The 22,602-nt window shown below is 41.3% G+C and overlaps 2 protein-coding genes across 7 annotated transcripts in view; both read right to left on the bottom strand.

Annotated features, from left to right (window-relative positions):
* Positions 1-3,562: 3,562 nt before the first annotated feature.
* LOC114454032 (sodium channel protein type 5 subunit alpha-like) lies at positions 3,563-13,859 on the bottom strand. Its single transcript, XM_028434108.1, has 6 exons — positions 13,722-13,859; positions 13,395-13,515; positions 5,761-5,934; positions 4,199-4,321; positions 3,821-4,120; positions 3,563-3,568 (listed from the first exon to the last, which is right to left on the bottom strand). The coding sequence occupies exons 2-6, from the start codon at positions 13,449-13,451 to the stop codon at positions 3,563-3,565; spliced, it is 660 nt and encodes a 219-aa protein (XP_028289909.1). The 5' UTR covers positions 13,452-13,515; positions 13,722-13,859.
* Positions 13,792-22,602, bottom strand: part of LOC114453952 (sodium channel protein type 3 subunit alpha-like) — a 66,408-nt gene continuing 57,597 nt past the window's right edge. For 3 of the 6 annotated variants that reach the window (XM_028433997.1, XM_028433993.1, XM_028433994.1), the window contains exons 12-21: positions 22,245-22,427; positions 21,681-21,938; positions 20,758-20,883; positions 19,706-19,826; positions 19,311-19,549; positions 17,710-17,883; positions 17,090-17,251; positions 16,815-17,009; positions 15,078-15,204; positions 14,473-15,037 (exon numbers count right to left, since the gene is read on the bottom strand). In XM_028433997.1, coding sequence (XP_028289798.1) covers positions 14,940-15,037; positions 15,078-15,204; positions 16,815-17,009; positions 17,090-17,251; positions 17,710-17,883; positions 19,311-19,549; positions 19,706-19,826; positions 20,758-20,883; positions 21,681-21,938; positions 22,245-22,427 — 1,683 coding nt within the window. In that variant the 3' untranslated portion in view covers positions 14,473-14,939. Of the gene's footprint in view, positions 13,931-14,049; positions 15,038-15,064; positions 15,205-16,814; positions 17,010-17,089; positions 17,252-17,709; positions 17,884-19,310; positions 19,550-19,705; positions 19,827-20,757; positions 20,884-21,680; positions 21,939-22,244; positions 22,428-22,602 lie in introns of those variants that run through there. The other 3 variants (XM_028433998.1, XM_028433995.1, XM_028433996.1) reach the window with 3 other exon arrangements.

The following is a 22,602-nucleotide window of genomic DNA, read 5'->3' as shown; positions in this document are numbered from 1 at the left end:
GACCAAACCCATTCACACATTTATAACCAGCAGCAGAACTTTACAGTCTCCTCTGAGGCTGACTGGGAGCCAGTGTAATGTGTTCAGTTCTGACCTCTTTGTTCTGGTTCAGACCTGAGCTGCAGCGTTCTGAACCAGCTGTAGATGTTTGATGAAGACCATTACAATAGTCCAGTCTGCTGGAGATAAAAGCATGGACCAGTTTCTCCTGATCTTTCTGAGTCATTAAACCTTTCACTCTGGAGATGTTCTTTAGGTGGTAGAAGATGTTTTTGTGATAGATTTGATCTGATGCTGAATGTCAGATCTGAGTCAATCAGAACACCAAGGTTTTTGACTTGGTCTTTATCTTCTAAAGATCCAGACTCAGATAATTGCTGACAGCAGTCCTCTTTTCCTTGTTACCAGAGACAATCACCTCCATCTTGTCATGGTTTAGTTGAAGGAAGTTTTCACTCATCCATCAGTTTACTTTTTCTAAACAGTCACACAACACCTCAATGGGACCATAGTCATCTGGGTTCAGTGATAGATATAGTTGTGTGTCATCTGCGTAGCTCTGATAATCAACCTTACAGTTGTGTAAAATGTGTCCTAAAGGAAGCATGTAAAGGTAAACAGAAGAGGTAAGAACAGATCCCTGAGGAACCCCACAGGACATTGGTAATCTGTCAGATTCAAAGTTTACAATGTTTACAAAATAGCTTCGCTCCTCCAAGTAGAACTTAAACCATTCCATTACTTTTCCATTTAGTCCAACCCATGTTTACAATCTGTGCAACAAAATTGTATGATCTACAGTGTCAAATGCAGACTTAGATCAATAGAATGAGAACAGATACTTTTCCTGAATCAGTGTTCAACCTTATGTCATCGATCACTTTGATCAGATCAGTTTCTGTGCTGTGATGAGAACCAAAACCTGACTGAAATTTATCAAATATTTTGTTGAATGTTAAGAATTGACTCAGTTGGTTGAAGACCACCTTCTCAATGATCTTGGCCATGAATGGAAGGTTCTGATTGGTCTATAGTTAGCCAGTATAGAGGCATCCAGTGTTCTCTTTTTAACAGAGGTTTCACAGCAGCTACTTTCAGGGATTTTGTACGGTGCCTGATTGGAATGATCAGTTAATTATCTGACACAATCAGTGATAATGACTTTACAACAGTTTTAAAGAAGTTTGAGGGTTTGTGTCAAGGCAGCACGTTGATGATTCAGCTGCTGAACAGTTCCTCTATTGTTTTTGGGTTCACTGTAATCAACTCTAACATTGTAGTTGACTCCTCCCTCAGTGGTTGAAGCTGTTCAAGCTTCTTGTTATTTTGCTGGTTTGTTCTGATGTTTGACCTTATTGATTGTATTTTTTTCATTGAAATATACAGCAAATTCATTGCATTTTCCAGCTGACAGTAATTCAGGGGCTATCTGATCTGGGGGGGTTGTGAGCTTTTCAATTAAAGAAATCAACGTGTGAGAGTTGTTGACATTTTTGGCAATAATTTCAGAAAAGTATTGCTGCCTTGCTTTGAACAAACCATCATTGAATTTTCGCAGACTTATTTTGTACAGTTCTAGATGAATTTGGAGTTTTGTTGATCTCCATTTACGCTCAGCTCTTCTACAGTCAGATATAGCATGTAGTAGTTAGCATGTAGCACTTAGTAATTAGCATATAGCACATAGTAAATAGCATGTAGCACCTTATATATAGCATGTAGTAGTTAGCATGTAGCACCACTAATATTTGCCCTATTGGAGAAATTCCACCAGTTTCTGAAAGCTAAGGAGTTGCTTTACTAACCCACGACGAAATCATTAAAAGATGGCGCTTTGTTTTGATGAAATCGTTACGCGAGGAAAATAGAAAGAGGAGCAAAGACCACGAGAGAGAGATTAAAAGAGACCAAATAATTAAATTCAATTCAACTTTATTTATATAGTGCAAATACAATAAAGTCATCTCAGAGCGCTGAACAAAATATAGTCTATAGTAAAAAAGAAGAAATAACCCAACAAGATCCACATGAACAGTGGATTTAATTGAAAAGGTTATTTATTGAAGTGTATATTTAATGATTATTTAATGTTCTGTAAGTCTTGAATCTTTTGTTACATGTTTTATTTCTAGGAGATGTTTCTCATATTGTTTCAATGATTAAAAGATTTCATACGAAATTATTAAAATGCATAATAAAGGTGATTTAACTTGAGTCACCACTGATAACAGATTTTTTTTAAACTCTGTTATAAAGAGAGAAATTATTTTTTTAGCTTATGGACAATTACAACTGATTAATTTATCTATTATATTGTATTTTGCCGTTACAAGGTAGATTCATGAAAACGTTAAGTACTTTTTGAGAATGTTCTTTTTTTTGGAAATCAAAATATAGTCACCCTAAGTTAGCATGTATCACTTATGTAGCTTAAATGTTACAAACAAATGCTATGAAAAGCAGGCTGTGACAGAGGACAGGAACAGATCTATTCTTTATACATCTGTGAGGACAACTAAACAGCTAGCATGAATGATGAAGAGATGCTGCAGCTAACGCTAATGCTAATCTTGTTTCCATGCTTCCCTCCCCTCTCAGCGCTCTGCTGATAATTAACAACCTGTTTACGACTAAGTGAATCAAAGCGAAGATGATGAGAGGAAATGGAGACGAACGGAACGAGGAGAGAGTGGAAAAGTCTGACATGAGAGCGACGCAGAAAAAAGGCGTGGGAGAAAATGACAGTCAGACAAAAAGAGAAGGAACACAGGAGAGCCCCTCCCCCTCCTGTCACAACAACAACAAGTACACAATCAACCCGACTGTGTTCCAAAGTCACGTCAAACACAAACTCTGACGTAATATGAAGTGATATGACGGACTTCACCTTCTGAAATGTAAATATCTCTCTGACACAGACTAAACCCTCACCCATGTTTAAGAAAAATATCACACATTTACACCATATTTTCCACTGTAAAACAGGAGAGCTAATGTTAGCTTTAGCATGTGTAGCTAACAGCTGCACATCAAATCTCAAGTGACTCAGCGTGTGTGTTTGTTTCCGTGCATTTCTGCTATGTATAAATATTCAATTATTGGCAATATTTATGTAGGATACGTTTTAAATCTTTGGCCTCCAGATCAATAGGGGGCACTGGTTCATCAGTAAACTGGTTTCATATCAAACCACTCGACCAGTGGTTCTCAAAGTTTTTTGTCTTAAGTATCGTATTTATGATTCCTAGTTCCCCCTTTGTACGACTACAACATTTAGTATAAAAACAATTTAAAAACATCTATAGATCATAATGATGAATGAATGAGTGATAACACATTTTAAAGAGTGGTTCACAACCTTTTTTAGATCAAGAATTTCTGGCGAACCCAAAAACCTTTTTTTTTTACTGTTTTAATACAACTATTTTAAAAATGAATTTAAAATGAATAATTAAAACATTTCTTTTTTTCAGAAATTTCTGGTGAACCCAAGGTTTCAAAACCCTGATTTAGTTTCCCCTGAATATATTTATTTCTACACTTTTTAACATTTCTGGTCATGTCACACCTGGGGCGGGACCAAGACAGATTCTTTATTTGTTCATTTTCATCTCTCTCTCTCTCTCTCTCTCTCTCTCTCGTACCCTCTGTGGTGCCATTGCGTACCCCTAGGGGTACACGTACCCCTAATTGAGAAACTCTGCTCTAGCAAATAATTCAGCACCATCGCAGCAAATTAAACTCTTTCTTCTCTTCCACCTCGTCTCTTATTTTACAAACGCAATGACTGTTGTTCTCGTTGCCATGGTACCAAACAGACCAATCCAAAGGCTCTATGACTCACCACCTGCAGCAGGGCCAGGTATCCGGCGCCGACATTGTCAAAGTTGACTTTGACCTTGCTCCAGTAGTACAGCGTGGTGTTGTTGTTCGCCTCACACTCGCTGCGGTTGTTGACGTTGGCCGCCTCGTGCACGTAGCCCGTGCGGTTCACGCAGCGACCAAACTTTCCGGCGAACAGGTTGACGCCCATGATGCTGAAGATGAGCCAGAAAATTAGACACACCAGTAGCACGTTCATGATGGACGGGATGGCTCCGATCAGCGCGTTCACCACCACCTACGAACAGGAGAACACTTCTGTGTTCATACAAAACATTATCAGAGAGCCCTTCAAAATAAAAGTGTTGTTTCTTACCCTCATGCCTTCGAACCTGGACAGTGCACGGAGCGGCCGCAGAGCTCGCAGCGTTCGCAGAGATTTGATGGCTGCGAAGTCAGAATAACCCAACGTGTTTGCAACTAAACTGACCAGGGACACCTGCAGGGGACAGACAGGACAGACAGGACAGACAGGACAGACAGGACAGACAGGAAGGATACAAATTAAATCACTCCAACCTGCAGAACAGAAACATTTCTTTTTTTTTACTCCTACAGATACTGCAAAACAAAATAAAAGCATTGATGCAACAAAAACACAACTTTTTTCAAAACATGAATGACTGTAAATCTCACACTTAGAGAAACAAATAGGTCGGAATTACACAAAAATCTTTACTTTTATTTTAAAACCAAACCAAATAATGTGTGTGTGTTTTAGTATTAATGTGTGTGTGTGTGTGTGTGTGTGTTTTAGCATTAATGTGTGTGTGTTTTAGTATTAATGTGTGTGTGTGTGTTTTAGTATTAATGTGTGTGTGTGTTTTAGTATTAATGTGTGTGAGTATTAATGTGTGTGTGTTAATGTGTGTTAATGTGTGTTAATGTGTGTTTGTGTGTGTTAATGTGTGTGTGTTGTCCCTGAGGCTGTTCTGCTGTACACACAGATTTACAGTCTTAATGTGTGTGTGTTAATGTGTGTGTGTGTGTGTATTAATGTGTGTGTGTGTGTGTGTTAATGTGTGTTAATGTGCGTGTGTGTGTTAATGTGTGTGTGTATGTGTGTGTGTTAATGTGTATGTGTGTGTATTAATGTGTGTGTGTGTTAATGTGTCTGTGTTAATGTGTGTTAATGTGCGTGTGTGTATTAATGTGTGTGTGTATTAATGTGTGTGTGTGTGTTAATGTGTGTTAATGTGCGTGTGTGTATTAATGTGTGTGTGTGTGTTAATGTGTGTTAATGTGCGCGTGTGTATTAATGTGTGTGTATTAATGTGTGTGTTAATGTGTGTTAACATGTATGTGTGTGTATTAATGTGTGTGTGTATATTAATGTGTGTGTGTTAATGTGTGTGTTAATGTGTGTGTGTTAATGTGTGTGTGTATTAATGTGTGTTAATGTGTGTGTGTGGATTAATGTGTGTTAATGTGTGTTAATGTGTGTGTGTGTGTGTATTAATGTGTGTTAATGTGTGTGTGTGTATTAATGTGTGTTAATGTGTGTGTGTGTGTGTATTAATGTGTGTTAATGTGTGTGTGTGTGTGTGTGTGTATTAATGTGTGTTAATGTGTGTGTGTGTGTGTATTAATGTGTGTTAATGTGTGTTTGTGTGTGTTAATGTGTGTGTGTTGTCCCTGAGGCTGTTCTGTTGTACACACAGATTTACAGTCTCAAACTCTGAGTTATTTACTTTTTCAAACCAGTTCAAGAATAAAAACATTGGGAATTAAACTTTTCTCTGAATTATTTTCACGTGTTCTTTTAGCCTCCAGCTGCACAGCTGGAGGTTTTTAAAAGTCCAACTTGTGCCTGTGATGGACTCAGACATCCGTCACTAAAGGTAGTTATTATGGGCTGTCGCCATGGAGACCACTCACATCCACAATGATGAAGTCCAGCCAGCACCAGTAGTTGGTGAAGTACTTCTTGAATCCGTAGGCGAGCCACTTGAGCAACATCTCCAGGATGAAGACGTAGGTGAAGATCTTATCAGCAAACTCTAGAATCACCTTCACCACACGGCGCTGCTCTACGTAGATGTCCTCAAACGCCTGTACGGGTGAAAGTAATGATTACAAGTACTCACAGTACTGTAACTGAGCTGCTTTTATGGGTACTAGTCATTTCATTTGTACTTAAGTAGGTTTTAAAAGAAGTAAAGTCATTTGTTACATTTCTACACTCAACTGTTAATGAGCAAATGATTATTTTTTGTTTTAAAACGATCTGTTGACATTGTGAAACAAGAAAAGATGAAATGACCAGAAAACAATCAAATGCACCACATCCTAACCAACCAATCAGAGTAAACGTATAGGAACTAGTGACTTTTACTTTGAGAACTATTTAATTAAACTACTTTTCACTTGTACTTGAGTATTTTATGTATAACTCACTTGTCCAATTACAATCAGGCAACAGTCCTTCTATATCACTACTCTACACCTCTGACACACAGGAACGCTGACGTAGCATGAGCGTTAGAATCAAGCTAATTTAGCAAGCAGTTATTCATAACAGAGATGATAGCTGTTATCACAGGGGGCGGGGCCACAAACATGTGATTGTATCTGAGGGTCACATGGTTAGATTAACGACCAATCAGAGCTTTAACACAGGAAACAACAAAGGTTTTATGTATTTTTCTGTCCTTTGTGTGTTTTTGTGTATATTTGTGGTCATTTTGTGATTGTATATCATGTATAATATAAATCTTCTTCTTCGTTCTCTCTTATATAACATAGATGTATAACATAGATGTATAGGAGTAGAAGAGTCTGACCAGAGCTCCAGAGCTGAGGAGGATCATGAAGATGATGAAGGTCTCAAACCAGCTGTGTTCTACGATGTGGTAGCAGGTCTTCCTCAGTCGGAACCACAAAAGACCAGAACCCACCGAGGTGTCCACGTCACAGCACGCTGAGTGCCGCACACACACTGTTAAAGATACACACTGTTAGAGATACACACACACACACTGTTAGAGATACACACACACACACTGTTAGAGATACACACACACACACAGACACACATACACACACTGTTAGAGATACACACACACACACTGTTAGAGATACACACACACACACACACTGTTAGAGATACACACACACACACACAGACACACATACACACACTGTTAGAGATACACACACACGCACACACACACACACACTGAGGGACACACAAAGTTAGTGTCAGTAAAAATTTGATGTATTTTAGTAATAATTTGTCAGTCTGTACATTTAGTCAGGATGAAAATGTGTGTGTGTAATTACAGCTCTGATTATACCGGCCCCCCGTTACCACGGCAACTAATGGGTGCTCTGCTCCCACATGTCACTGCGGTAACCAATGAGAAAGAACAAGTCGTAACCTGACACACTGTCAGTTTATTATCACAGTGTGTGTTCCTGTCCTTAGTCACAGACATATGAAGAATAGATCTGTTCCTGGTTATAGATATATAAAGAATAGATCTGTTCCTGGTTACAGATATATAAAGAATAGATCTGTTCCTGGTTACAGATATATAAAGAATAGATCTATTCCTGTCCTTTATCACAGATATATAAGAATAGATCTATTCCTGTCCTTTATCACAAACGTATAAAGAATAGATCTGTTCCTGTTCTTAGTTACGGACTAATGTATGTAGCAACCAATCCTACATGTTGAGTTAGCTTAGCATGTGGCAACCAGTCCAACATGTTTAATTAACTTAACATGTAACAACAAGTCCTACATGTTTGGTTAGCTTAGCATGTAGCAACAAGTCACAAATATTTGATTAGCTTAGCAGGTAGCAAAGAGTCCCACATGTTTGGTTAGCATAGCATGTAGCGAACAGGCCTACATGTTTGGTTAGCTTAGCATGTAGCGACCACTCCTACATGTTTGGTTAGCTTAGCATGTAGCAAAGAGTCCAACATGTTTGGTTAGCTTAGCATGTAGCAACAAGTCAAACCTGTTTGGTTAACTTAGCAGGTAGCAAAGAGTCCCGCATGTTTGGGTCTTGTTTGTTATGCTAAACACAAGCTTAACCTTCCTTTATTTGCATTAAGGAACAAATATTATAAATTATAGATTACAATCTATAAAACAAAAAAGGTCTGTGTGTGTGTGTGTGTGTGTGTGTCTGACGTGGTGCCTGTTCCACCTGAAACTTTGTCAACGGCTTCCAAACACCCACAAATAAACCCTTTATAACACTACAGAGTATATACACCTCTGTACAAACAGCCTTCAAACACAAACTCATTTGGCCATGATTGACAACTCTACTTAAGCTCCTCCCACTATATGAATACATACTTCAGACGGGCACTGTACTAGTAAATATAATTTAGTTACATGTTTCATTTTTTTTAAATCAGGTTTCTGTGAGGCATTTTATAATAAATGTGTGAAATATATGTTACACACACACACACACCTGGATTTCCTCAAGCAGCAGCTGTTGGACTCACGTGCACGCCCACACGTGCACACGCAGCTGATGCAGAGTCAGCAGAAAATTCCTGGTTCAAAGTCACAGTGACATTTTACGGCTAATTTATGTTAAAAAAAAAAAAACCTAATTCATAAAGACACAAACCAGGAAATATAATAATATCACCACAGAACTCAAATAATGTTTTATAAACTTTATTCTTGTTATTCTACAATATAGTTGTATTTATATTACAGTTTTCTTGTATTAGTATTTCATTATTTATTCAAATATAATTAATAATAATGAATTAGAACTGGGCGCACGGTGGATTAGTGGTTAGCACATCCCGCCCCACAGCAAGAAGGTCCTGGGTTCAAGCCCTGGGGTGGACTTGGGTCCTTCTGTGTGGAGTTTGCATGTTCTCCCCGTGCTGCGTGGGTTCCTCCCCACATCCAAAACATGACTGTACGGTTGATAGAGTCTCTAAATGGCCCATAGGAGTGAATGAGAGAGTGAATGGTTGCCCTGTGATGGACTGGTGCCCGGTCCAGGGTGTACCCCCGCCCAGCGCCCTATGAGAGCCGGAGATTGACCCCGCAACCCTGTTAAACGCGAATAAGCGGGTATGAAGATGGATGGATGGAATTAGAACTGGTCTAATGAGTTGTTTGGTTTAATTTCAGAATCCTGAGTCTTTCCTTTCTTTCCTTTCGTTCCTGCTGAGAGGAAATCTGCTGATTCGGGAAGAAACGACGGCGACATCAATCTCTTAAATGAATCAAAGCTAACGCGACATCTGCTGTTGGGCCGTAGGTGTGTGCGCACGCACCTCTGTGTGTGCGCTGGTTCTCATCACATTTGGGGACATTTTTATGATAACACACCCACAAATTATGGAAACTAAAAAAAACGTAATGAGGATGTTATTTATTGTCGTGAAGCATTCAACATGAACAGGTCCAACATCCTCGTTTATCACAGATTCACAACGAAAAGTGTGTGAACGTTTCTGACTTTGGCCCCAAAACTCAGCGTGAACACGTTCTATAGAGATAATAAAGATTCTCCCACAGTGGAGACATCTATGAGGTCTATCAGTCACACAACAACACCATGACCTCACAAGTAGGCTGGGCAATAGTGACCAAAATTCATATATCAATATTTTTTCTCAAAATGACGATAAACGATATAAAGCTACATTTTTTTTAACCTTAGAGTCGCCTTGAATTTCTAGTGATTGACCAAAATAATTAAAATCAAATCAATTAAATTAATATTAAATTAATTACAATAAAAATTAATAAAATACATTTAGAATAATTAAAAAAAAATCTAAGTTATTATTGTTCAAATTAAAACACCACACACAATCTCAAAGAACTGTATTCTATCATTTCACCTTCTCAAATACAGATGTAGCTCAAATAAAACAGCTCGTCTGCTGACTTTCACACTAATTCAGGCTCGACTCACAACAACTCAAACTTATCAAAAACTCATTCTAGAAGAAGATAAAAATGTCTCTGGGGTCGCCAGAAATTTGTGATTTCAAAATGGGGTCACAACCTAAGGTTGGGAACCACTGCAATAAAGTCTGACCAGAAAACCATAACAGCCTCATTTATTAACAAACAGCTGATCAATATGTGACACGGTATCTGTTCCATCTGTAACGTTGTCAACAGCTTTTAAATACCCTGAGTGACCAATCCACACTGTGGAACTCCTGTCAAACACACACACACACACACACACACATAATAAACAAAAAGGCTCCAAAAATACACATAATGACTCCAAAAAACGCCAAACGAAAAAAATCTGAAAGTGAGTAAAAAACAAAGACATTAATCATGATCATGTCTCATAGAATTAAACCAGATAAATCACACACAGAGTATGTACACCTCTGTACATACAACCTTCAAACACAAACTCATTTGGTCATGATTGACAACTCTACTTAAGCTCCTCCCACTATATGAATACATACTTCCGACAGGCACTGTACTAGTTTTAAAAATATTAAATTACTCGTTTCCCCCGAACCTATAATCTGTGGCCCACTTGAGTTAAAACTGGTCCGTATTTGGCCCCTGAACTGAAATGAGTTTGATGGATAAAGGAAATATTGTCATTTTCTAAATCGCAAAAACAGAAATTGTGATACATTTTGATTCTAGATATATTTCCCAGGCTTACTCACAAGTGGCTTTAAAATCAGCCTTAATTAAACAGATCCGCGTGTGTGTGTGTGTGTGTGTGTGTGTTCTTCCTTGATTGTGGTCACAGAGGTTGTTTGAGGTGATATTCTGATTTGAGAAGAACTGATGATGATTACCTGTGTGTGTGTGTGTGTGTGTGTGTGTGTGTCCTCGCTGCAGGTTGCGGTGCGTTCGCTGGCGTCTGACTAATGCTGTCTCTGCAGGTGTGGGGAACGCTGTGAGGAATTCTGGGAGTTTTTCCAGCTGCTGACCCACTTTGCTCCTAAACTGGAAGCTCTTTGTTCCTGTGCTCCTGCTGACACTTTCAGGCCAACGTCGACGCGCACTCGTGTACTCTTTAGACCGCACGCTGCGTGTGTGTGTGTGTGTGTGCGTGTGCTGAGTCAGGAAGGTAGGAGCCGTTTGTTTTCAGCCCGATGAGTCGGCACTGGTCCATGAATCTCCAGATGAAAGGACTGGGGCGAAGCGTCCATGTTTGCTTTAAAACGTATTCCTCAGTGAGCAGAAGTGCTTTGTGCACCTGCTCAACACAGTCACCCCCCCCCCCACACCCCCCCGCCCCAACCTTGACCTCTAGGTCTTATTCAATGACAAACCTTCATATGATCCTGTTCATACAACACAAGCATTTACAACTAGTGGCTAACATAAACATACAAGATAACAATACATAAACACACAAAAATAACAAAACAATAAGGTAAATACACAAAAATGAGAGAAAAACACACAAAATGAAAGATGACAACAAAAATATTCAGAAAAACAAACGACTATGTAAAACAACAAAACAATATAAAAAACAACAACATAATTACACAATCTACATAAAAAACATGCAAAATGACTACAAAAATATTCTAAAAAACAAACAAAACGACTGAAAAACAACAGAACAATATACAAAACAATAACGTAAATACACAAAAATTACTTCAAAAACGTAAAATTGCTGGAAAACACACAGAAGGTCTGAAAATACACAAAACTACAAAAACACACACAAAACCTTTATTGTTTCCTGTGCTAATGCTCTTTATTCTAATGCTGACGTTAATGTTGATCATATGATAATCACGCTGTCGTCGAAAGGTTTTATTATTACGTTTTAATTGTTTGAGGTCTTTGTTGTTCTCACAGAATCAACAGATTATGCGGAAACAACAACAACACTTTTCAAATATAAAGTGAAACACATTAAACAATGTAACTGAGGTTGAACTAGTTAGTAGTAACTAGTAGTAACTAGTAGTAACTAGTAGTTCTTGTCAATGACTAGTTTTGCTGACGGTGGTGGTTTTAATGAATGATCTAACGGCGCTCAGCAGTGCGTCATCGGCGTACGGTGCGAGCAGCTTCATCAGCACATTAACGCTCGCGCCCCATTGGCTGATTATGACCCACTAAGACTCCAGTGTTCCCTGCTCGCCGTGGGAAGACGAATGTGTGCTGCTGACTCAGCAAGGTGGCAGGAGTTTGTTTTTCAGCCCGTCATAAATCTCACGCTGAAAGTTTTGGGTTAAGTGGAGAAACCAGCAGGAAAGAGGAAGCTGCTGCTAGCAACAGATCAACAACCATATTTAATATTCTATTATAGATCTATAACAGTGGTTCTCAACCTGTTCAGGCCCCGAACCTTCAAAATAAAAGTTCCAGAGAGTGGGGACCCCCACTGTAGCTGAAGGTGGTTGAACACAGACATGAACATTGAAGAACAGTCATGTGGAGACAGGACCATCTATAAGGGGGAATAAAGGAGAGATTTTTGGGGGTCCATCCATAAAGTCAGTAAAATGATGGTCCATTGTTCTATGAATCTGTGATAACCACATTTATTTATTCATCTGAATAATATCCACTGTTATCCAGGAACGTTTATTATTATTATTATAGTCATCTTAAAGATGGAAATCCTGGTTTTAATCACTAATAAAATGATTCAAAGTGACCAAAAATGGTGGAAAAGGAGGTGAAATGAGATTTTAAAAACCACAGAAATTGGTTAAAAGTTGTAAATTATAGTGGATAAAAACAGACAGAAGTTTAAACTTAGTTTAAACTGGCAAATAATGGGCATGAAAAATGGTGAATTTGGTTAAATTGGCACAAATAATCATGAAATCTGGTGAAAATAGGTTAAAAGTGACAATAATGGGTCATCATATAGACATTAGGTGTAAAAGTGGTAGAAATGGTTTATAAGTGCTGAACATGTCTGGAAAATGGAAAAATGTGTAGAAAAGTCATTGAAATATGATGTAGAAGTGTCAGAAATGTGAGTAATGTAGCAAAATACATTAAAAGGAGCAAAAAATATGGCAAGAAAAGTGATGAAAATAGAATAATATATGGTGAGTTTGGTGAAGTTGAAGAAAAAGGATAAAAATGGGCTCAAATTGTTAAATATAATGTAAAAAATTCTTATTTTCTTGAAGGCATCTAAAGACCCCCTCCCAGTGTCTCACAACCCCAAATGGGGTCGTGACCCCTGATCTATAGAAATACACAGCAACAGCAGGAACAACACACACTGTCAGAGGAAATAGAAATAAACATGTTTAAAGGACACGTTCAAACATTTAGTTCATAAAAACAAGTAAACATTCAACGTTATTAATTAACAAATTGAATCATGTTCAATCGTTCCAATAAAGACGGTTTGAACTCGTAGTAGCCACGCCCCTTAATGTTTAACCCGCCTAGCCAGCGCTGCTACGTGCTAAGCTAACCCAAACATGAGTTGATCCATCAGTCATTTCCCTATGTCAGGAACAGATCTATTCTCTATACGTCTATGATGTGGTGGTGTTCTGTTATAGATCTATGATAGATGTGTGTGACTCACGGTCAGGGAAGCAGTTTTCAGGGTCCATGGCTTCCTCTGCAGCCTCAGAGTCTTCATCCTCTTCCTCACCAGGCTTCCTCAGGTCCACCGTGCTGCCCTCTGATAGGCTGACAGCGTCTTTCTGCAGAGGAAACAACCAATCAGGAGCAGCGCTTTCTGCTAAGGTGCTTTATTTTGGCGGGGCCTCCCGTCAATGATTTTTGTTGATGTTTCAAAAGGTCAAATTAAAAAGTTCCAAAATGAGTAAAAACAAAGTTTATTTAGTAACTTTGTCAGTGTTTCTCACTGTCATGACAAAGGTGAGGTCTCCCTCCCTCTCTCTCTTACCGCCTCTTTCTCTTCATCCTCCTCCCCCTCTTCTTCGCCCTCTTCCTCCTCCTCTTCCTCGCTATGCTCCTCCCCTGCTTCGTCGTCCTCGTCTTCCTCAGGGAACTCTACGTCGGACTCTCCGGGGGCGATGGGGACGCTGATGGTGAGGCTGGGGTTGGTCATGTAACTGTCGTCCTCCGACACCACGTACTTCTCCACATGGCGACCTGATGGAGGGAAGCAGGAGGCGGAGCCTATCAGGGCTATGTGTATATGTGGCGCTGCAATTTGTCATGGTTTAGGGAGTCATTTTGTGTTGTTTTGTTATTTTATTGTGATTTGTTACCGATGACGGCTCCGTTGGCCTCCGTGTGAACGCTGCTCAGACGTTTGAGTTTCATCATGGCTTTGGCTTCCTTCGTCTTCTGACGTCGACGCTTCAGGTTCCCATTGAAGAAATCCACCACCTGCACCGTGAGAAACACCACATGGATCTATTGTGGGGAAGCCCCGCCCCCTCAGTGACAGACTATCAAACTGCTGATGAGGGACTCCAGTGGTGTTGAACATCAACTGGTGTTCATGTTAACTAGTGACTTGTGCTCTGAAGTCAGTTAACATGGACACCAGTTCTACCAAAACAGCAGTGAAGCTCTGACCTGCTCATTATGACATCACACTAAACCATAGTTCTTCACTTTTATTGTGGCGGGGCCCACCTGGCGTTGGGTCTAGTGCTTTTATTGTGGAGGGGCCTACCTGGCATTGGGTCCAGTGCTTTTATTGTGGCAGGGCATACCTGGCGTTGGGTCTAGTGCTTTTATTGTGGCGGGGCCTACCTGGCATTGGGTCCAGTGCTTTTATTGTGGCGGGGCCTACCTGGCATTGGGTCCAGTGCTTTTATTGTGGCAGGGCATACCTGGCGTTGGGTCGAGTGCTTTTATTTTGGCGGGCCCTACCTGGCGTTGGGTCCAGTGCTTTTATTGTGGAGGGGCCTACCTGGCGTTGGGTCCAGTGGCTTTTATTGTGGCGGGGCCTACCTGGCGTTGGGTCCAGTGCTTTTATTGTGGAGGGGCCTACCTGGCGTTGGGTCCAGTGCTTTTATTGTGGCGGGGCCCTACCTGGCGTTGGGTCCAGTGCTTTTATTGTGGCGGGGCCTACCTGGCGTTGGGTCCAGTGCTTTTATTGTGGCGGGGCCTACCTGGCGTTGGGTCCAGTGCTTTATTGTGGCGGGGCCTACCTGGCGTTGGGTCCAGTGCTTTTATTGTGGCGGGGCCTACCTGGCGTTGGGTCCAGTGCTTTTATTGTGGCGGGGCCTACCTGGCGTTGGGTCCCAGTGCTTTATTGTGGCGGGGGCCTACCTGGCTTGGGTCCAGTGCAGTCCTCTGTTGATGCGATGGATGGCGATGTGAAGGTTGTTCATTTCTCCGTCGTCGTCCGGAGAAGAAAGATTATCACAACTGAAGCTGCTGAGCAGCAAAGCCAGGAACAGGTTCAACAACTAAACACACACACACACACACACACACACACACACACACACACACACACACACTAAAGTCAGAAAACACCAACATTGCATCAACAATTAACTTTTATGTTTTTACTTCATTTTCTATTTCTATTCATTTTAAAATCAAATCCATGATCGTTTTTATGTTTGAAATCAATTCTATTTCCTTCTTTGATGAGAGCAAACTTTATTTTCCCTGGTTGTAATAATGTCACAGCCTGATCAATACACACATTACATAGTGTGTGTGTGTGTGTGTCAAACACCACAGGATCAATGCTGTTGATTGGTTACCATGGCAGCGACCCTGGCAGTTGGACCAATGACCACGCAGTGTCAATAAAGTGACAGAAGTGATGAACGCTGGTTGGTTTCCAGGCACCAGGGGGCGGAGCTTACGGCTGTTAGCCTTTAGCAGTCCAAACTGGTTTAAAAGTTCATATGTTTTGTTTTGGGTAAAATCTTTCATTGCTGTAAATAAAGGCAGGCTTTTAAGTCTGATTAACACACACACACTTTAACGTGTGTTTATTCTCCTGATGCTGGTCGTCATGGTGACCGAGAGCAGCATCGTTCCAAGCAACCGTACCCGTGACGACGGGTCCACGTGTCCAAAGTGTTTCCCTCTCCCTCACCTTCCGTTTACTTTATTCCTCTTTATTTCTGCTTCCTCTGTTTCCTCCCTCACTTCCTCTCCTTCTGTTTTCTCCTCCTCCCTTCTCTCTCTCTCTCTCTCTCTCTCTCTCTCTCTCTCTCTCTCTCTCTCTCTCTCTCTCTCTCTCTCTCTCTCTCTCTCTCTCTCTCTCTCTCTCTCTCTCTCTCTCTCTCTCTCTCTCTCTCTCTCTCTCTCTCTCTCTCTCTTATATTTCACCTCCTTTACTTTTCAGCCTTTGTTTTATTCTTTTCTCATACGTCTCTCTCCTCTTTCTTCATTGGTTCCTTATTTCCTTTGTGTTCATTTTTAGGTGAGACACACACACACACACACACACGCACACGCACACACAGCAGATGGGGACAATGAGGCCGTTCTAAGAGGATAAATCATATGAATTGGAATGGTTTGGTCATCATGTTCACACACACACACACACACACACACACACACACACACACACACACACACACACACACACACACACACACACACACACACACACACACACACACACACACACACTCAACGTGGTCAGCATATCCTTCTGTTCAGGGAGATACTATTCCAAACAGTGACAGGAGAAGAATAAGTGTGTGTGTGTGTGTGTGTGTGCGTGTGTGTGTTAGAGGGCTATTAAGCTCGTTATTAAATATCCATGAAACCATTAAGATAAACAGAGTGGGAAACACACACAAACTAACACACACAGTGTGCGTGTTAGTTTGTGTGTGTGTGTGTGTGTGTGTTACAAAGACAGATTGTGAGTCTGTGAAACCTGCAGGAGAATCTCTCGACTCGTCACATTACAACAAAGCGTTCCCATAAGAGGACGAGCAAGGATTAGCGATAATGCTACGCTAACCACCTTCTCTAGCCACTGAAAGCTGCGTTCTGAACCTCCTTCAGGTCCTTGCGGTCCTTCAGGTGTACAGTGACTCACCACCAGGTTTCCTATGACCATGACCAGCATAAAGACCAGGATGCAGAGCGGCTGGCCAGCGACCTCCATGCAGTCCCACATGGTCTCGATCCACTCCCCACACAGAACCCTGAACACGATGAGGAACGAGTGGAAGAAGTCCTTCATGTGCCAGCGTGGGAGCGTGCAGTCCTTAGAGATTTTACACACACAGTCCTGCAGGGGAGGGGGAGGAGCACAGTGACCCTCAGACACCTGCACCACAGCATACCCTGACCTCTGACCTCTGAGCTCACCTGGTAGTTCTTCCCAAACAGCTGCATTCCCACCACGGCGAAGATGAAGACGATGATGGCGAGGACGAGCGTCAGGTTCCCCAGAGCGCCCATGGAGTTTCCGATGATCTTAATCAGCGTGTTCAGAGTTGGCCACGAACGGGCTAGTTTAAACACACGCAGCTGTTACAGAGAGAGGGGAGGAGCTTAGCTCTACAACATCAAGGTAAAAGGGCGTGGCTTTAAAAGGTATTTTGCTGTTGTGTTTTAAACAGGTGTTGCCTAATATGATAACTTAAGGCGGACATAAGCAACTGGAAGCCCGCGGGCCACATGCTGCCCTCAATCTAATTTTATGCATCAATGCACAAAATAAATCCCAAAACACACGAAATGACAACAAAAATATACAAAACCCTTTGTTCTCTCTTGTATTATTGCTCAGTTTGGTCATTATTCTCAAAGATCTTAATGTGGCGCCTCAAATCAGAAAATCATCGTTTTGTGGAGTAGTTGTGATAAAAGTTGGAGAAGTTTGAAAATGACGTTTGAAAATGTGTTTGTTGGCGTGGCCTGTGGAGTTTGAGTGAGTGAGAAGCTTCTGTGGGCGTGGCCTGTGTTCTTTGTGGGCGTGGCCGTACCAGTCTGAAGGAGCGGAGCACGCTCAGTCCCTCCACGTCGGACAGGCCCAGCTCCATCAGGCTCAGACACACGATGATACTGTCGAAGATGTTCCAGCCCGTCTGGAAGTAGAAATATGGATCCATGGCGATGATCTTCAGAACCATCTCAGCGGTGAAGATCCCAGAGAACACCTGGAACACAACACCAACACACCTGAGACCCGTGATGAGATTGGGTCTAATTCACAGGACAAAAGTACAGTAAAGAGACGACAGCATCATCGACGTAGAACAGAACATTCTTTGTTGTGATTTAAATCAATCTGTTTTTTCCAGTGAACAGAAAACATGTACTATTTCTCTTCAGAGGAATTCTGTGATGTTCTGATCAATAATAATGAGCTGGTTTCATTCTAACCAATCAGATTAATCAGATCAACCACAGTATCGTCTGCATATAAAGAGAGAAACCAGTTTAACCAACATGTTTCTAATGTTTAACCAACGTTTAACCAACGTTTAACTAATGTTTATCCATTAAAAGACACAGATTTCACTTTATTAAAAAGTTTTCCTATTAGTGATGATCAATAATCGATTTTTGAGACAATTTTGATGTTACCAATGTCGACAAATGTCCATTTTTATGTCTAATATGGGCTGATAACATTATTTTCTATAGATTTGACACTTCATGTATAATTCAGTGATGCTTTTGTGCTTTTTATTGATTATTGGGGATAAAATGTTTATATTAGTTTGAGAGTATTTAATATTCACAGCTGTTTCACTGGTGAGTCTTTGTTGTTTCTTGTTTTAGTGGATTCCATGGAGGATTGGTCACCAACGGTGGTTGCGTGTTGGTTTGTGGTCGTAGAGCTGATTGTGTGAGATGTTTGTCCACATCAGCAGAGTGTGCGTGTGTGTGTGTGTGTGTGTGTGTGTGTGTGTGCGCGTGCGTGCGTGCGTGCGTGAGTGCGTGCGTGTGTGTGTGTGCGTGTGTGTGTGTGTGTGTGTGTGTGTGTGTGTGTGTGTGTGTGTGTGTGTGTGTGTGTGTGTGTGTGCGCGTGTGTGCGTGCGTGTGTGAGTGCGTGCGTGCGTGAGTGCGTGCGTGCGTGTGTGTGTGCGTGTGTGTGTGACATTATGGGATTATTTCACTCACAAGCAGAAAGATATGAGGAGTCAGCATTTACACACACACACACACACACACATGACTGACGGCTCATGGAGCTGCTCATTCCATGTGACTTCTCCTGTGTATATGAAGATTTATATATATGAAGATTTATTTTCATTTATCTTAATTAACTTTTAAATTCCACTCATTTCTAATTACATTTATTTTACTTACACTAAATAATATTTAATCAATAAATATAGTAAAGATAACCCTAAACCTTTTCACATCCAGAGGAGGACTTATTTAATATTTATTGTATTTATTTAAGGTTATTAATGGAGATAAAAATATCCTCCAAGCCTTTACAGTGAGATGAATCATTATATACTATATTATATATACTGATAATATCTGGTAAAGAGCAGGTTTGACTCTATGTGATTTTTTGATAAATATGGACATGTATCTATAGATATTATCTCTGATTGGTTCCTACCAGGTTCCCGATGCTGAGCATTCCGTTGAACTCGTCGGTCATGGGGTAATGTTCCATGGCCATGAAGAGCGTGTTGAGAACAATGCAGACGGTGATGGTCAGGTCCAGGAACGGATCCATCACCATCAGATTCACATGCTGCTTCAGCCTCAGCCAGCAGGGGGAGCACTGCCACACCAGGTACTGCTGGGCCAGCGCGTACCAGCAGGGGGGGCACTTCTGATGGGCCTCCTCCAGCTCTGTGGGAACATCAGGAGAACAATCAGAGGAATATCAGGAGAACATTAGGAGAACATCAGGAGAACATCAGGAAATTATCAGGGGAACAATCAGGAGAACATCAGGGGAACATCAGTAGAACCAGGAGTCTCGCTGATGGTTCTGGTCCAGCTCACCCTCCATGGCGTCTGTGAGGTAACTGGCGGCGCTCAGAGTTCTCTCTCTCCTTTCTGATCCCTGATTGGACGACAGACGAGGAAGTAGCATCGTACTGAGCTCAGTGGAGGAGGTCGGAACCTGGACAGACACACACACACACACAGACACACACACACACACACCTTGGAATCAAACCAGTTCAAAAACTGAAAAACATTTCAATCTAAATATTTAAGTTTAAATCAGTTTTAAAACTAGATTCAAACTGAGTTTAATTCATTTCACAGAGTTCTTTCTTTTTCTTCTGTGTAAACTTCTCTCTCCTCAGGTGTGCTTACATAACACTTCCTGTTAGCCGTCCAAACCGACGTCTCTCTCACACACACACACACACACACACACACAGTGGTTGCCGTGGTAACAGAGCATTCATCAGCTGCAGTCTGAGTAAAGCCTGAAGCATCAGTTAGAACATTCTGAGGATCTGTCAGCATCTGTTCCTCCATCTTCATCAGCCTGGTGTTCAGCTTTAACTGGTCACCGTGTTATCACGAGATGCAGTAAACACTGGAAAGTGATGCAGATTCATGATGTCATCACTGATGGACAGGATTAAAAGTCACGACTTCCAACAATGACCAGTTTAATTAATACAACGGACAAACTGCTCTTTGTGTGAGTTCACTGCTCCACTGAAGTTTATGGAAACTTTAATGCTGATGCTAAATGTCACGTCAGCTAGCAGGAGAATGTGTGTGTGTGTGTGTGTGTGTGTCCCATGATGTCATCACACAGACACTTTGGTGTGTTTACCGACAGGACGTGACTTTGTGCAGATGAAGGGAATACCAGCACATTGTTATCTCCACTGCAGAGAGGATAGTGTGTGTGTGTGTGTGTGTGTGTGTGTGTGTGTGTGTGTGTGTGATGATATCAGTGTAGTTATGCAAAGCACTGATTCATAATTCACATGTCTGAGTGTTGGATGTGGACGCCAATTGTTTCCACTGCACACACACACACACACACACACACACACACACACACACACACACACACGGTTGCTCACACTTTCTTCCTTGACCTTCTCCATGGTACAGGCTGGCTGCTGCCCCTGCAGTGGTGGAGGAGGAAACCCCGTCTGGTCCATGGTGACGAACAGCTTCCCTTTAACGTTTAGCGTTGGATAAAACACCTGAAAACACACGTGAATTAGAAAGTTACACAAAGTGTTACCTTTAGAGATGCTTTAACACCTGTTAGTGACAAATATGAAACAGCCACTGCACAAACTGTAGAAGAAATCCTTCAAAGATCTGGAGATGTTTTTCTGGAGATGTTTTTCTGATTCCTGAACTGTTTTAAGTTTGAAATAAAAGCCTTTTTTACATTGGCCTCTTAGCTTATCTTATTTTAGCTTAGTTTATCTTAGCTTATTTTAAGTTAGCTTATCTTATTTTAGCTTAGCCTATGTTAACTTAGCTTATCTTATTTTAGCCTAGCCGATCTTAGCTTATCTTATTTTAGCCGAGTCTATCTTAGCTCAGTTTATTTTAGCCTCGGCTATATCATCTTAGCTTATTTTAGCTTATATATTTGTATCTTATCATATTTAACCCAGCTTATCTTAGCTTAGCTTACCTTATCTTATTTTAGCCTAGCCTATCTTTGCTCAGTTAATTTTAGCTTAGCCTAACTGAGCTTAGCTTGTTTTAGCCTAGCTTATTTCCACTAAGGACGTTATGTTTCTGCCAGTGTTATATTGTTTATTTATGAATTTATTTGTCTGTGAACAGTTTAACTAAAAAACTAATGGATGGATTTTAATGAAATGTTCAGGAATGATCTTAAATAAGAAGAAGGAACAAAGTTTTTTTTTATTTTGAGGATGATCAGGATCAATATACTGGTTCTGGATCAGTTTAAATAAATGTTCAGCTTTATGAGCTGGTTCCACAGCACCTCCTGCTGGTGACATTCCATGATGCTAACCTGAGAGCTACGGCTGGCCGTGCTCAAGGTGCTGGAGCGGCGTTTGTTCCAGGGGTTTGGAATAACCCCCCCAAATGTTCCTCCGCTGTACTTCCGGCCCCCGGCGCCCTCCAACACATCTCCAGGAACGCTGAACTCATCGTCCGCCATCTCGGCCTCAGAACCGCGGCTCCTCACGCGAAAGTTAAAGATGGAGGAAACCTGACTGCTGCGCCGCGTCCTGGAGGAGAAGGAGCGGGCGAGCAGCGGGTGGAGGGGCTGGGCACAGGTCAGGGGTCAAAGGTCATCACAGGCTACACAAAGGAGTTACACTCACCACAAAATAATGTGTGTGAACCTTTAAGAATTAGCACAAAAACAATCATCATTGGTCAGATATCTGATGTGGGCGGGGTTTATGTGGTTTTTGTCCCGCCTCTCAGCCAATCAGCAGCCTTTGTTCAGTGAATAATTAGCTTGATCTGGCATCATCATTTATTCACATTCCCAATAGATGGTGTAACGGTTAAATGAATGACCGTGTCATCTTTTGACAGGATCCCACGTACTTCCTGTGTCTCTTACCCGTCCTCCGTCTGACGCGTCGACCTGCAGCAGCTTCTCCTCTGATAGGTTGGCCTCCGTATCAGCCACGCCCACCAGTACTTGGCTCCGCCTTCGTTCCTCCAGGATGTCCAATGGCGGACCAAAGGGTGAAATGTCAGGTGACATCAAAGAGTCTGAGTCCAGAGGTTTCTGTGCAGCGAGCTGTGAGAGGCCCAGAGTAACGAACCAATCAGCAATCACCAAACATTAGAGATTAAAATGACTTAAAAACAAGGCTCTTATTTTGAAGGAATTTGAAACAGCTGCTACACTGACTGAAAAAGCCTTGAACTCACTAATGTACGTCAGTAGTTTATTAATGCGTTAGTAGATTATG

Source organism: Gouania willdenowi, chromosome 20, assembly GCF_900634775.1.
Source record: "Gouania willdenowi chromosome 20, fGouWil2.1, whole genome shotgun sequence".
Classification (NCBI taxonomy): domain Eukaryota; kingdom Metazoa; phylum Chordata; class Actinopteri; order Blenniiformes; family Gobiesocidae; genus Gouania; species Gouania willdenowi.
The sequence above is the reverse complement of the archived record's forward strand: the minus strand, read 5'-3'. Positions and strand labels throughout refer to the sequence as shown.